The 13,784-nt window shown below is 41.6% G+C and overlaps 1 protein-coding gene across 1 annotated transcript; it reads left to right on the forward strand.

Moving 5' to 3' along the window:
• The first annotated feature begins 335 nt into the window (after positions 1 to 335).
• Positions 336 to 13,317, forward strand: LOC119422671 (tripeptidyl-peptidase 2). The gene is made up of 21 exons (XM_037690061.1): positions 336 to 725; positions 2,637 to 2,765; positions 2,901 to 2,996; positions 4,204 to 4,308; positions 4,388 to 4,512; positions 4,606 to 4,769; positions 4,910 to 5,064; positions 5,157 to 5,233; positions 5,340 to 5,467; positions 7,255 to 7,503; positions 7,590 to 7,705; positions 7,786 to 7,957; positions 8,045 to 8,202; positions 8,274 to 8,350; positions 8,432 to 8,538; positions 12,023 to 12,177; positions 12,288 to 12,404; positions 12,482 to 12,582; positions 12,663 to 12,759; positions 12,844 to 12,981; positions 13,069 to 13,317. The coding sequence occupies exons 1-21, from the start codon at positions 561 to 563 to the stop codon at positions 13,315 to 13,317; spliced, it is 2,880 nt and encodes a 959-aa protein (XP_037545989.1). The 5' UTR covers positions 336 to 560.
• The last annotated feature ends 467 nt before the right edge of the window (positions 13,318 to 13,784 follow it).

The following is a 13,784-nucleotide window of genomic DNA, read 5'->3' on the forward strand; positions in this document are numbered from 1 at the left end:
GTAGCCCCCGGGCCCTAAATTTGCTTATGCCTTGGTCCGGCCCTGTCGATGGTATGGCCGAAATTTAATCTGTTAATCTATGGTGGCCAAGGTCACCAATGGCAGCCCCCCGAGGCTTCCCTCAGGGGTCAATTTGAACTAAGGACAGCAGCAAGATTAAGAACTAGGATTAAAAATGTTAGCTCACATATTGTTTGAGCTATTTCTATATAACTACTCTAATGAGTAAATAGGACCTCTGGGGGCAGGGGTCAATTTGACCCAAGGGTAGCAGCAGGATTAAGAACCAGGATTTAATAAGTTATTTTAACGTTGGAACTATTTATGTATATTAGTGTGATGGCTATATAATAGCTGGTCATTTGTACATGAAATGACCCCTGACGCTCTCCTAGGGGTAATTTTTGACCCAAGGGCAGCAGGCGGGGTTCGAGAGAAGTGACTGGGCGGAAAACACAACCTGCACTGCGCCTTTAATCCGCTGTCCTCCTCCGTCTCTTCCCCGTTCCGCTGCTTTGTTTTCGTCGCTCCTTTAAAAAAAAAAAAAATTCGTTCGAGTCATGGCTGCTCATTCTACCGAAGAACCGTTTCCTTTCCACGGACTTCTGCCCAAGAAAGAAACCGGCGCTGCCTCCTACCTCACCAGGTTCCCGGAGTACGATGGGCGAGGGGTGCTCATCGCGATCCTCGACACCGGCGTGGATCCGGGGGCTCCCGGCATGCAGGTACGTCTGACCGGTTGCCTCGTGTTAGCTTCTACCGAGCGGCTAGCGCTACTAGCTAAGAAGCTAAAGGCCGACGTCATTTGTACTGTACTCACCGGCAGCAGTTAGCCAGTTAGCTAGCAAGCTACCCATGGAAAATAGCCTAAATTCCATTATAATGTTTATGACAGCCAAAATAACCCAAACCAGCCAGTCGCAAATGTTTTTATCTACTATCAAATAGTGTTTTAATGCCAAGCAAGCGGACTGTAACGTATTTAACGTTAAAGTTAGCACACATGCTAACTTGAAAGCTAATAGCTGAATTTGACCGCTTACGTTTCCAGTGTTTACACTTGTCAGTTGGTTAGAGTTACACACACGCGCTTCTAGCTGCTAAAACAACCTGTATTAACTTACCCCAAGTAGGTTATCAGGAAATTGAGCCTTTTTATATTTAACTGACCAATTATGTCAGTAAATCGTGGTGTCTAATTTAGCAAGAGAAGAAGTCATTTTTTGGGAGAAAAAAAAAATCGGGCATCCTTCCATTATGAGGACTTTAGGATAAAATCTAGTTTAATAGGAACATTGACTTAATTGTATTAACTGGTTGATGCATCCACAAATAAAGAAATTCTGATTACATAAAAATGGATAGAGCCAAAAATTAAATAAGTACTTGCACAGATTGGTATCCTGATGCATGCTCCATAATCAGTGAACTATCAGGTGAAAAGGAGGAACCCAGACCAGTGGTCATTCTGTATGTTGTGGGAGTTTCAGAGAAACTGAGATGTTTATTTTTTAAACGTGACACCCCAGTGACTTTCAACCCAAAATACATTACGGCAAAGACTGGTCCGTCCCAAAGATCCAGTCCCCCGGCACAAACAGTAATATTGTTGTTCAGTGTCAAGAGGGCTGTGATCAGTCATTCATCGGGGAAACTAAACAGCCACTGGCCAAAAAGGATGGCCCAGCACAGAAGAGCAACATCATCAGGTCCGGACTCTGCAGTCTGCACTCATCTGCAGGCCAGAGGTCACTCTTTAAGGGATGAAGATGTTCACGTCCTTGATAAAGAGGAACGATGGTTTGAGAGAGGAATGAACTCATCTTTAGAAGCCGTCCATCATTAAACGGGCAGAGGCCTCCATTTCATTTTATTTATTTATTCATTTTTTTTACTTTTTGCATCATCCAGAGGATCTGACTTAACTTTTGTTAGACATATAATTGGTCTTAATTTGTCAGATCTTAATGGAAGCGATAAAAACCGAGCTGCATAAAAAAACCCCAAAAAAACCGCAACGTTATAAATAAAAATGTACATGAACTGAATGGATTTCACGTGCGTTTATACGTTTTAAATTGACCACAGTCCAGTGCAAATCAAAAAAGACTTTCGGGTCAGAATGCTTTTTTACCGTAATAGATTTTAATTGTAGCCTAAAGCTCTAAATATTAGAAACACAAATTCCTGGTTTATGAGGTGAAAGTTTCCATGCTTCTGTAGCTCCACTCTGTCCAGACAAAACACTGTCTTAACACCACACATGGTTCGTATACATTTGTCATTATTAAGTGAAAAACGCCTGTGACCTTTCACATCTCCATCAACAAATTTACCAGAAATCAAGTTTCAGTTTCCTAGAATAAGCAGCTTTTGCAAAACAGGATGAAGTCAGTTTGGAAGCTTTACTTCTCTTGATGCAGCATCTTATTGTTTTATAAAATATACACGAGCTTGTTTGTTCTTCACCTTGGTCTGCACATTGTTTTGGTATGAGTGGAGAGCTTAAAATAAATTAAATACAAGTTTAAAAAAATTACAGTAAAGTAAGTATTCAAACATTTAAAAGGTGTGCAGATTTAAATAAAGAATGATCGGCATGATTTTTCTTTGTTCTTTTATTGCTGCTGTTTTAGGTCACAACTGAAGGAAAGCCAAAGATCGTCGACATCATCGACACAACAGGAAGTGGTGACGTGAACATGACCACAGTGGTAGAACCCAAAGACGGGACAATCGGCGGCCTCTCCGGCAGAACACTTAAGGTTCTTTTGAGCTTAAGCTGTATGGAAAGTGATCGCAGAACTGCTGTCACGTCAGAAATGTTCTGCCAGAGCTATTGACCTACATCTCAAGCCAGCTTTTTGTGGTCGCGTCATGTATCTTTTTATGTCTTTCAGATCCCTCCTGCCTGGGTCAATCCATCAGGGAAGTATCACATTGGAGTTAAAAATGGCTACGAGTTCTTCCCTAAGGCTCTTAAAGAAAGAATACAGGTAGGAATATACGACATAATTCCTGTTCCCGTTCTGTCATTGTTATCACTTTTAATTTTTGTTCCAAGTCCACAGAGTTTAGAGCGAGCTTTCTAAGAGTGGGAAGCAACATTTATTTTCTGGATGCATCGCGTCACGGATATGGAAGATTCCAAATCAAATGTCAAAAATTGTTTTTGTTAAATCGGTGTTGCCGCTTTAGAAAACTCTCCAGAATAGTTGCTGTGCGGTGTTTTTTTTTGCCCTTGTAGAGTTATTGTAGCTTCTTGTAGTCTGTGGGTGTCCTCCAGTCCTGGTCCTCGAGGGCCACTATCCTGTATGTTTTAGATGTTCCCCTGCTCCAACACATGATTCACTGGTTGACTTATGTTCTGCAGAATCCTGTTAATCGTCCATTGATTCAAATCAGGTGTGCTGAAGCAGATAAATATCTAAAATATGCAGGATAGTGACTCTTGAGGACCAGGACTGGACACTACTACTGTCATAGAAACATGTTGCGTTTTTTTTCTCATCTTTTTCATCTTGTCTTTACTGACCTGTGAAGATTATATGTATGTTAGTAATAGTTGAAGTTATAACACAATTGCCTTTAGTGCTGGATTTAAAACTTTAGATTTGTGTATAAATTTCCTGTGATAAACGCGGTGCTAATTGCATTAGCTTTTCAGAGGTATTTTAAATAAGCATCTATGCTAATTCTTGGTTATCAGCCTGTAATTATTAGTTTGACATAGTAGTGTGCACTCTCTATTAAGGCATGAAAATATACAAAACAGTGTTTGTTAATGCAAAATAAGCAATGGCTAGAATCCAGATGAATCGATAATTGTTTCATATTCGCATCACATTCTTTTGAATCATAATTTGATCTTGAGGTGCTTAAAGATTCCCCGTCCCATGAGTCTTGATAAGCTTTCACATATCAACTTGACATCCTCGGTAGAAACGGTCAAACAGCTGATCTTATTGTTTTTCTCACATTTATTTTCAGATTTGTACATTCATTAATAAGATCATGGGTCGATAAATGAGGAAACGCATCAATAGCAATAATTAATAATGTGTAATAGATTAAAAAAAAATGTTTATAAGAAACATTTAAAGCAAACATGCAGGCTTAAAAAGACCAATAATAGTATAAAAACCTTTTGTCGTAAATTTCTTTTGTGGGTTTGGCTTCAATTTTGCTCATTTTGTCAACTAGAAAGAGAGAAAAGAGAAACTGTGGGACCCACCGCACAGAGCAGCCCTCGCTGAAGTTTGTCGCAAGACAGAAGAGTTTGACCTCGCTCATCCAACACCTTCGCAGGTCAGACCCACAAACCTGAGCTCCTAGTGTTTTCACAAGTGCTGTTCACATCCTTCATCTTGCCTTTCTCTCTTTCCAGATGGAGAAGCTGCAGAAAGATGAGCTGCAGAGTCAGTCAGAACTGTTGGCCTCGCTGGAAAAGAAATACAGTGATCCTGGCCCAGTGTTTGACTGCGTACTTTGGCATGATGGCACCACGTGGAAGTAAGCTCTACTCCCTACCTTTACCCCGCACTACCTACTATTGTTAGCAAAAGTATATCGTTTTTATTTTTCTCATTGTGTATACTTTTTTAGGGCTGTAGTGGACACATCAGAGTGTGGAGAACTGTCCCAGTGCACGGTGCTGAGCTCTTACAGAGAAAAACAAGAGTATGCCACATTAGGAAATGCTGAGATGCTTAACTACTCTGTCAATATATACGACGAGGGAAACACACTCTGCATTGTTACCAGTGGAGGTGAGTTATCCTCAGACAGCAAATCTGAATCCTTTGTGTCGTTCAATCGGTTGATTCCTCACAGCGGAAGAGTTACTGGCAGTTTGGGAGTTCAGACTGTATAATGTTTTGACGCTCCAGTGTAATGTGATTTATCAAAGGGGCTCATGGGACACATGTGGCAAGCATCGCGGCAGGCTACTTCCCAGAGGAACCAGAACGTAACGGCGTTGCTCCTGGTGCTCAAATTCTGGCTCTGAAGATCGGAGACACTCGCCTCAGCACCATGGAAACGGGCACCGGACTCATCCGCGCGGTATATGCCTTCGTTAACAAACCATCAAATTTACAATAGAATTTTTTTTTCTAAAAAAACATATTCTTTGTGTCTCCCTCTGCTTTTAAAAGATGATTGAAGTGATCAACTACAAGTGTGACCTGGTTAACTACAGCTATGGGGAAGCCACTCACTGGCCTAATTCAGGGTGAGCACTGGAAAACGGGGTCTTTGATTTTTATTTATTATTAATGTTTATTTAATTACACTGTTACAGATCGTCATCGTTTCTGTGTGAAATATTTGTCTTTCAGGAGGATTTGTGAGGTGATCACAGAGGCTGTGCAGAAGCACAATGTGATTTTTGTGTCGAGCGCAGGAAACAACGGCCCCTGCCTTTCCACCGTCGGCTGCCCCGGAGGAACCACCGGCAGCGTCATCGGTACACACTCCATCACATCTGTTAATCTGAAAACAAAACAGAAACTGCAATCTCAATTCCAAAATCTTTGGGACATTGTGTAAAATGTAAACGTAAGAACAAATATAATAAATCCATATTTTATTCATACTCAAACAAAGTAGACATATCAAACTTTTCAACTACCTGTAAATTGTATTGTTTTTTTGAGAACATAAAAGAAGTTGTTCCAGGGCCATGTTTAACACACTGAAGCATCCCCTATTCTTTTTACAACAATCTGTAAACATCCAGGAACTGAGGAAAATGTCCCATTCAGGTCCGATGGAGAATTCTAGCTGTTTAACAGTCCTTGCTCTTATTTGCTGAATGGGAGCTTATGTTTAAACCCTTTCTATAATTTTCTGCATTGATGGAGCCTTTCCAGATATGTAAGCTGCCTATGCCTGAGGCACAAATGCACCCCCATACCATCAGAGAAGCAGGCTTTTGAACCGAGTGCTGGTACCAAGCTGATTGATCTCTCTACTCTTTAGTGCGGAGGACATGGCACCTGTATTTTCCAAAAATAATTTCAGATTTCAGTTAGTCTAACAGAACAGTGCTCCACTTGTCTCAGTCAATTTTAAATGAGCTTTGTTCCATACACGGCAGTTCTGTATGGTGTTCACATGCGGCTGCTTCTTTGCATGATAGAGCTTTAAGCAGCATTTGTGGATGGCACAGTGAACTGTGTATACAGCAAATGATTTGTGGAGGTGTTACTGAGCCCATGCAGTGATGTCCAGAACAGACCAAGACCTGTTTTTAATGCAGTGGTCCTTAAAGAGCTGAAGATCACGACCTTCCAGTGTTTCAGTCTTGTCCTTTTGAGCTCAGAGATTTCTACAGATTCTTGAAATATGTTGATACGAACTGTAGATGATGGGGTATTCAAAGTCTTCTCAGTTTTACAATAATGAACATTATTCTGAAATAGTTTTATTTTTAGATGCCTTTTTTTGCAGACTGGTGAACCTATGCCCATCTTTACTTCTGAGGCCGCTTTAAACGTCTTTTTTTTAATACCCAGTCCTTTTCCTGACTTGTTGATTGGTGGGGGGGAGCGAGATGGTGCGGGGGCAGGGCAGCCAACCCTGGACCCGAAGGTCCTGGGCTCAATCCCCGGTCATTGCACATCTCGTGGTGTCTCTGTGCAGGACACCCTATCCCAGTTGCTCCCCGGGTGCCCTCCATAGCTGCCCAGTGCTCCACCTGGCTGTGGATGGGCTAAAAGCAGAGAGCCAATTTCACCATTATATGTTAACATACAATGATGACAATATACACGTTGTTGTTGTTGTTGTTGTTGTTAACCTACATAATTAGTTGTGAAATGCTCCTCCAGCTGTTTCTTATTTTTACCTCTTTATATCCTTTTTTTTTTTTTTGCTAGTCTCATCTTTATTGAGACGTTTTGCAGCCATAAAATTCAAAATGACCTTGTTTTAAAAAAACATGTTCAAATTTCTTAGTTTCAACATTTGATATGTTTACTATGTTTCACTTGTCTATAAAATATGGGTTTATGATATTTGCAAATCATTGGGTTTTGTTTTTAAAGTGCATTTTACACTTAGTCCCAGCTTTTTTGGATTTTTTTATTCTGTCAGAATAAATGTGAGGAAACTTAAAAAATAATAATATTTTAGGTTTTATTGTGGATTGATGTGTAAATGATTACAGTAGCAACGTTTTGAATGAACCAACCTCAGATGTCATTCATGAATTCTGTGTTAAATTAATTTCAGACCCTTTCTTCCCTGTAGGTGTTGGAGCGTATGTGACTCCAGACATGATGGTGGCCGAGTATTCCCTGAGAGAGAAGCTGCCCCCTAACCAGTACACGTGGTCTTCCAGGGGCCCCAGCACTGATGGGGCCCTGGGAGTCAGCATCAGTGCCCCTGGTGGTGCCATCGCCTCTGTGCCCAACTGGACCCTTCGTGGCACCCAGCTGATGAACGGAACGTCCATGTCGTCTCCCAACGCCTGCGGAGGCATCGCGCTCGTCCTCTCAGGTGGGTCACGGACTCTTTCTTGATCTGATAACGGGAAACGTGAACACACGTCTTGACACTAATGAGAAAACATTTGTGTGAAAAAGGCCTGAAGCAGAATGGGATCCAACCTTCTGTTCCTGCTGTGAGGAGAGCGCTGGAGAACACGGCTCTGAAGGTCGATGACATCGAGGTGTTTGCTCAGGGTCATGGAATAATCCAGGTACGACATCCGTTGTGAGATGTATTGGGCGGGGTTACATTTGTTTTCAAATATTTATTTTTACGCTTTCTTCCTTTCAGGTGGACAAGGCTTTAGACTACCTCACTCAACACGCCTCTTTACCCACAAGCCACCTGGGCTTCTCAGTAAGTGTGGGATCACAGAGAGGCATCTACCTCAGGCATCCAGCCCAAGTTCTCGCACCTTCAGATCACGGAGTTGGAATTGAGCCCGTCTTCCCAGAAAACACAGGTGTTTAGAAGCACGTCCGTGCGATTGAATTAGCTTTTTCAACAAACTACGGTTTTGTGTTTTAAACGTCGTTTTAATTTTTCACAGAAAACTCTGAGCGAATCTCCCTGCAGCTGCATTTGTCGCTCACCTGTACCGCCCCGTGGGTTCATTGTCCGTCCCATTTAGAGCTGATGAACCAATGTCGTCACATCAATGTCCGCATCGACCCGACGGGTCTGAGAGAAGGAGTTCACTACACCGAGGTGAGGAAGAGGAAAGGAGAAGGTGAAGGATACGTGTATTTATGATGTTCAAAGTCTTTTTTTTTTTCCAGGTGTGTGGATACGATACAGCTGCACCAAGCTGTGGTCCACTATTCAGAGTCCCGATTACGGTTATTATCCCCCTCAAGTAAGTTCTGACTGTGTGTACACTTTGTTTTTCCCTCCTTTTTCCCATTTGCGTCACTGTTGTTCATGTTCTTTGCAACAGAGTGACAGATGGTCGTAACGAAGAGGTGCGATTCACAGACGTCCACTTCAGACCAGGACAGATCAAACGCCACTTCATCACGGTTCCTCAGGGGGCCTCCTGGGCAGGTTAGTATCTCTGAGTGATGAGAGCACAGCTTCGGGTTGGGAGTGACTTTAATTCAACTTATGGGTCAACATTGCCTCTGCTTTTTTTTGTTGTTGTTGTTAATAAGATTAAACATTTAGCTCATAGGTACCTTAAAACATGGTTGGAAATGCAAACAGTGAAAATGTTAAAATAAATGAAATACGACACAGAATAAGGACGGAAATCTTTAGGCAACTCGAGATTTGATTACAATTCAGAGGCCTGCGATGTGATTATAAAACAATTATTCTTGAAAGAAAAACCTGAGAAAAGAATGTCTCAGACCTTAAAGTATATATATTTCTCTGTACTGTAGTATAATGTAGTTCTCATTCAAACAAGCCTTCGGGAACTAAATGAAAAAGGAGTCAAAATGCTGAGAACAGTGAGACAATATTCTGTGGACATGAGAGTCCATGAATCACATTTTAGTCGTCTTACCTGCTTTCGTTTCCACCTCTGTGTTTCTTCACATTGTAGACTAGGAACAGCTCTGTGAGTAAATCTTTTAAGGGTGATCATGCTTTTTGTGGGTGTCCAAAGGGTGCAAACTAAGGTGATATCTCTGCCACTGCTGGAGACTACTTGATGACAAAATGGTGAGCCGTGGTGTGAAAATAGTCAAGTTTTCAGTTGCAGTCTCGCTGAGTTGTGATTGTTTGGTACCAAACGAACAGTAGATGTTCTAAACTCTGGATGTTGGTGTGGAAGGTGCCACTTGTAGGTTGCATATCTGTTGCGTTCACGCCAACAACGGTCTGGGCGCCAACCCTAGTTTCTCATGATGTTCATAACATTAAATACAGTGTTTCCCCTACACAAACGGAGCACCCCGTCCCGTTAACAGAGCCGAGTGCTTCGCCTACTGAACCGAACTGCACGCACTCCCCACTCGTTGGCACTGACGTAGCGCTAAGCTAACGACTAGGGCTTAATTTGTCAATCGACTGTAAAGGGAAACAAATGACCCGTATCTCCTCTTCCCCTGTCTGGGTTGTTTGCTCGGAAGGAACACACGTTTATATCAGAACTAAACAACATCTTTATTTTTACAGACTTCAAAATGCGTGAACAAGAGAGAATTGTATAAATATTTTTATATACAACGAGGGACCCTCTGTTCTGACGTGTGTCAAGTCTGTTTCCACATTTATAGACTGTTTTCTTCACCCCGTGATACTTCCTGTTTTCAATTCCTGTCCAATAAACACCTTACAGACTCTGAAGTCCCTGTCCAATCAGTCAGGCACACATTAGCTGTCATCTCTTTCCACTGAGCACATGACACATAACCAGCACCAAGCCACACATAATCTCACAAAGGCTGTGAAAATGTTGATTATTCCCTTGATAAATTAGCACATTATCGGGTTTCTAGATTGCTCCACTAAGAGCCAGGGTCGCTCTGACCTATTAAGCTATTCTTTTACTCATTATTAATTATTTTATGATCCCCGCAAACACTCAAATGATGTGAACCATCATTTAACTTCAGTTACCTGAGCAAGAACCTTTTTGATGTTTTGTTTGTCATTAAAGGCCTCATTAGAAATAAGTAACTATTTTCCTACTGACAGCAGAAAGTGTCATGGTTTGATTTTAAAGTTAGCAGTCCTTGAAGATATATTATTTATCAGCTTATGGTCTCGTTTACACATCTAACAGAAATTCTAGCCATCTTTATACAATCTATTTTCCATAATTCATAACTAAACCTTATATTCACCAATCCATATTATGTTATTTTCCACCATTTTTCATCAAAGGTTATTTTATTCCCAACACGACTGATGCCGGAACGTAAATAGTGGGTGGGCTGTCGGGGGGTTCTGGGTGTTGTTCCCTAGAAAATTTTGAAAAAAGTAGATGCAATTTCCTGCATTTTGGTGTATTTTAACGGGTCGTTAAGCATCTACGTTTACCTACTAAATATTAAATACTCCACTTCTGTCAATCACCCCCGCCCCCACACACACACACCTGACTTACTTGACGGAGCCATCAAGTCGGGCGCATTGTTGTCCGACTCCACGTGAACCTCCTGACGCCTGCCTGCAGCTGCATGTGAGCTCCTGCCCGCGTACGACTGCCTGGTTCGCTCGTATGCTGTTGTGTTTAAAATTAGTATGTAATTATTTTCAGTTTATATATCCAGTATAAGTTTTATTCTTTCGAGGCAGTCATAATTGTTCATAACTTTATTATTAGTAAGCCTGAGAGTTGCCGGGTCCAAGCAGTTACTGGAACGCACCCAGTCAAAATAAGAAGAGTTCCCGGATCCTGTTCCGGCAGGATCTGGTTAAAATTAAGCACCGCTAGTGGCGCTCAATACAGGCACGCTGGCTAAAAAGCTAAAGGCAGCGCTCACGCTAACTCTTTCCCCACACTGAACACCCCCACCCCGCTCGAAAACTGACAGCACAAACAGCGCGCAGCTCAGATGTGCCCCCTCCCGACAAAAATCACGGATGAGATGAGCGCCCCGCCATGGCAAGTTATCTAATATTAATCAAATATTAAAGTTTTGACATTTTGAAATTGATTAGGAATCGTTCATGTCACAAAGCATCAGACAATAAAATCTAACCTCTACCGTTAATGATTTCATGGATAAATTACAGCATTCTAGGGTTTGTATACGTGATATAATCATGTAGGTAGACATATTTAATATATTCTGTGGTTTGTAATCTGTATATTAGATCATTGTCTTGTGTCATTAAGTACTAAGTGATTTATCAAATACAATGATTTGGATGTAATTTTGTAAATCTGAAACAATCAAATTCAAAACGATAGGATTTGGATCTAGTTGAAATATCTAAGAAACTAAAAGGATCAAAGTATTTCCTCCATCATTCTTCTGAACTGCAGGGTTTAGTGAGTCCGCAGCAGACCTGAATATTTTATTAAGTGTTTTGTAAACGGCAGCAGTTTTTCCAGTATTCTGTAAACTTCAAACTGTCTGCAGACTCGGTCTTTTCATGAGTCTAGTTAGGATTTTACTTTGACGCCTGCAGCAAACCACAACCATGCCACAACAAAGATGAGGCTCGCAGTGACAAATCGATTAAACATCCTGTAGCGAATGCTTCACTTGAGCCTTCTCATGAAATAAACCCGGCTGTCTCCCTTTAGATGGTTTGTGTTTTTAAAAATCTTTTTTTTTTTTTGGTATTTTACCCAGAACTGTCAGGTTTCCTGGCCTCAATTATATAAATAAGTTGAGCCAAATGAAATCACCCCACTCTTTTAACAAGCATACCAAATTAAATTTTCTGTGAAACGTCAATAATTTTACATAATCTCTGTTAGGATAGAATTTATTGCAGAGTAGTTACCCTGAGGGATTACAGGAAGCTGAGTATCAAAATGCTACTTTAGCATCTTGTTCCTTTTTTTTTTAAATCTGCTTTAATATTTTCAATCTCTACTCTTTTTTTTTTTTTTCTCCCCCTACAGAAATCACTCTGACCTCTCATTCAGGAGACGTGTCGTCAAAGTTCGTACTTCACGCGGTGCACCTGGTCAAACAGAGAGCCTACAGGGCTAACGAGTTCTACAAGTTCTCCTCATTATTAGAAAAAGGTTCTCTCACGGAGGCTTTCCCAGTTCTGGTACTTATATTTTACTTATTACATACATTTGATTCACTTCATCGTCAGACGCTGAGCCAAAGACATGATCGACTTTTTGTGTTTTCAGTGTGTTCTTGCTTCCTTCTCAGGCAGGTAAGGTGGTAGAGTTTTGCATCGCACGCTGGTGGGCGAGTCTGGGGGGCGTCACTGTGGACTACAGCATCTTATTTCACGGACTCAGCATTTCTCCTTCGCCCCTGCACATCGTAAGAACTCCTCACGCACTCACAGATTGTGGAGATCAGAGAGTGTCTGGTTTTGACTTCGTGTTGTCTCGGCCCAGAATGCCTCAGAGGGAGTGACGAGTTTTGAGGTGTCCTCGCCTCTTAGATATGAAGAGTTGTCCCCTACCATCACACTTAAGTCGTGGGTTCAGCCTCTCAGGTGAGTTTGCAGACCGCTGTACAGATAAAAAATAAAATAAAAATCCAGCTCCTTTAATGTTGATGTTTCTGTCGTCGTAGGCCCTTAAGTTCAAAGATAAAAGCTTTAGGAATGCGGGATGTTCTGCCTAACAACAGACAACTTTATGAAATAGTCCTCACGTACAGCTTTCACCAGGTAATACCAAACATTTCTGCACATCAAAGTGGATGATTATAGACTTTTATTTTGATGTATGAATCGTTTTTGCTCCATCTCCAGCCTAAGAGTGGGGAGGTTACACCCAGCTGCCCGATGCTGTGTGAGCTGCTGTACGAGTCTGAGTTTGACAGTCAGCTCTGGATGCTGTTTGATCAGAACAAGAGACTCCTGGGTTCAGGAGATGCCTACCCACACCAGGTATGCTCACACCAATGAACAGTTTTGCTCTTTTATTGTGAAAAGTCTCAGTTAACTGACAGATGTTTCCTTGCTTTACCTCTGCAGTATTCGCTAAAGCTGGAGAAGGGAGATTACACCGTACGACTGCAGGTCCGCCACGAGCAGTCCAGCGAGCTGGAGCGCCTAAAGGATCTGCCGTTTGTGGTGTCTCACCGTCTGTCCACCACCCTCAATCTGGACGTGTACGAGACGCACCGCGCTGCACTCATGGCCAAGAAGAAGGCGAACTCCGTCACCCTGTGTCCAGGTGGTACACAGCCTTTCTACGTCACAAGTCTGCCTGACGACAAGTGAGTCCAACAGTCTTGAAGCGTTCTGATTGTTTAGTATAAATTAGGGATGAGTAGTTTAAGCAAGAACTCCCTTTGAATTGCCAATTGTTAGATTTTTAAATATTTGCCCCAACGTCTGCAGCTGAGAGACCCTCTAATAAAACAGGCTTGGGAGACGTGTGCAGCTATTAAAACCTGATAAATTCAATTCAGTTTATTTATATAGCGCCAAGTCACAACAGAAGTTGTCTCAGGGGGCACTGAACAGAAACATTCATGTACATAAAAATAAGTTGACACTATTTATCTGAGGAGCAGACTGAATTTATCTCCCATCACAGAACTCTCATCTTGAGCAAGCATGAAGGCGACAGTGGAAAGGAATGAGTATATATAATAATAAATACAAACCGGATTCCAGAAAAGTTGGAACACTAAACATATTGTGAATAAAAACTGAATGCAATGATGTGGAGGTGCCAACATCTA

This window comes from Nematolebias whitei, chromosome 2, assembly GCF_014905685.2.
Source record: "Nematolebias whitei isolate Nwh7 chromosome 2, NemWhi1, whole genome shotgun sequence".
In the NCBI taxonomy this organism is placed as follows: domain Eukaryota; kingdom Metazoa; phylum Chordata; class Actinopteri; order Cyprinodontiformes; family Rivulidae; genus Nematolebias; species Nematolebias whitei.